This window comes from Geospiza fortis, unplaced genomic scaffold (genome assembly GCF_000277835.1).
Source record: "Geospiza fortis unplaced genomic scaffold, GeoFor_1.0 scaffold40, whole genome shotgun sequence".
NCBI lineage: Eukaryota > Metazoa > Chordata > Aves > Passeriformes > Thraupidae > Geospiza > Geospiza fortis.
Genome location: NW_005054297.1, coordinates 12,166,168 through 12,167,605, shown reverse-complemented (window position 1 = coordinate 12,167,605; position 1,438 = coordinate 12,166,168). Strand labels below are relative to the sequence as shown.

At 38.6% G+C, this 1,438-nt stretch overlaps 1 protein-coding gene across 1 annotated transcript in view; it reads left to right on the top strand.

Annotated features, from left to right (window-relative positions):
* Positions 1 to 897: 897 nt before the first annotated feature.
* COMMD8 (COMM domain containing 8) overlaps positions 898 to 1,438 on the top strand; it is an 8,861-nt gene continuing 8,320 nt past the window's right edge. Inside the window, exon 1 of the mRNA XM_014312084.2 lies at positions 898 to 970. Coding sequence (XP_014167559.2) covers positions 898 to 970 — 73 coding nt within the window. The remainder of the gene's footprint in view (positions 971 to 1,438) is intronic.

Below are 1,438 nucleotides of genomic sequence, written 5' to 3'. Positions count from 1 at the left end.
TTCCTGGGAGGAAGTTGGCTTTATTTACCTCAGAAGAGATTTAGTCAAAAAGCACTGCTGTGCCTCGCTATGGATGTATCTGTATACAAACTGTTTTTTCTTAGTCTGTCATAGTTACCTTCTCTTTATATGCCCTTGGTTGAAACAACCTCCATCAGCAGAAACAGAGTATTTCCAGTGTAACTTTCACCAGCTGCTGCTTTCATTTCATTTCAAAATATGATGCAATAAAAATAAAATCCATAGTAGCTGTAATAGTAGCTCTCAACTCAGAGTTATATGATAAATACAGATCCTGAAGTCCTTGTGTAGAGGAGATGTTTGTAGTGGGGTGTTTATTATTTTAGGGATACTTTCTCCCCACTGCTAGTATGACGTGTTGGTACAACTTGCTATGCAGCATATTCCAGCATCTACTAATTGCTGTTTACTACTAGGGTTAAGAGTCACCACAATCTACCTAGTGGGCATTTTCTTCAACACATTCTTACCATTCATTATTAATAATGAAATCTTAAGGTTGGGCTTGGAAAAGCAAGGGAATATTTTGACTTAGTTTTACTACATCTACCCTAAAAGGGATTGCTAATTTTCTGTTGTTGTCATTTTGAATTCCAGACATTACAATCATTAGGCCTGAACATTGTGAGTAAAATTCCAGTCCTGATGTGTACCTGGTGTTCAGTTCACCAAGAATTTTTAAGCATGAGGAAAGGGACATAGAAGGATAGAAATGGTGATAATAGATTTTTTTCTTATAAGATGGTATCAATAGAGAAGATAAAAATAAACTTTTTACTTTCTGCAGGTTCCCTGAGCATGGAATAAGAATTAAAGGGTCTGAATTGTAGAAAGCAGAGTTAGGAGAATATTCATAATGTTCTTGTAGAATGAAAGATGAATACTCCCCCCTCTCCAATCAAAGCTTATGCAGAGAAGTGTGTCTTGGGGACAGGAGAGGAGAGGCAGGGTAGGTCTGTAGTGCCCAGCTGCTTATTGGGCACAAAAGATGGTGACCAGTGGTACTCATGAGCAGAGTCCCAGCGACTGACTCTAGTTTGTCTTCTAAGCTGTTGTTTTAGTGGGTATATGGCTCAAGCCAACCACAGGCTCCTTGGAGTACCTTGGATGTCACTTTTCAAGTGCAAGCTATTCCTCTGCCTCTGTCAGAATACTGGGTGTGATACCAGCTCCTGGCTCTTCAGTTACCTCAGCCAGGTATTGAGAGGTACATAGTACAGATATTTTACAAACCTATGATATAAACTGATTTCAAGTAATATGTACAATATTTTTTTTTCCATCTAGTACTTCCAAGTATGCTTGGAGTGTTCCCAACAATAGTACTTCCTCTCTCAAGATCTTACTTACAGTGTAGCAGAGCTCTTTTGAATGATCTCTTCAGTATGCTTTTGTCCATGAAAGGCAGTACAGATTT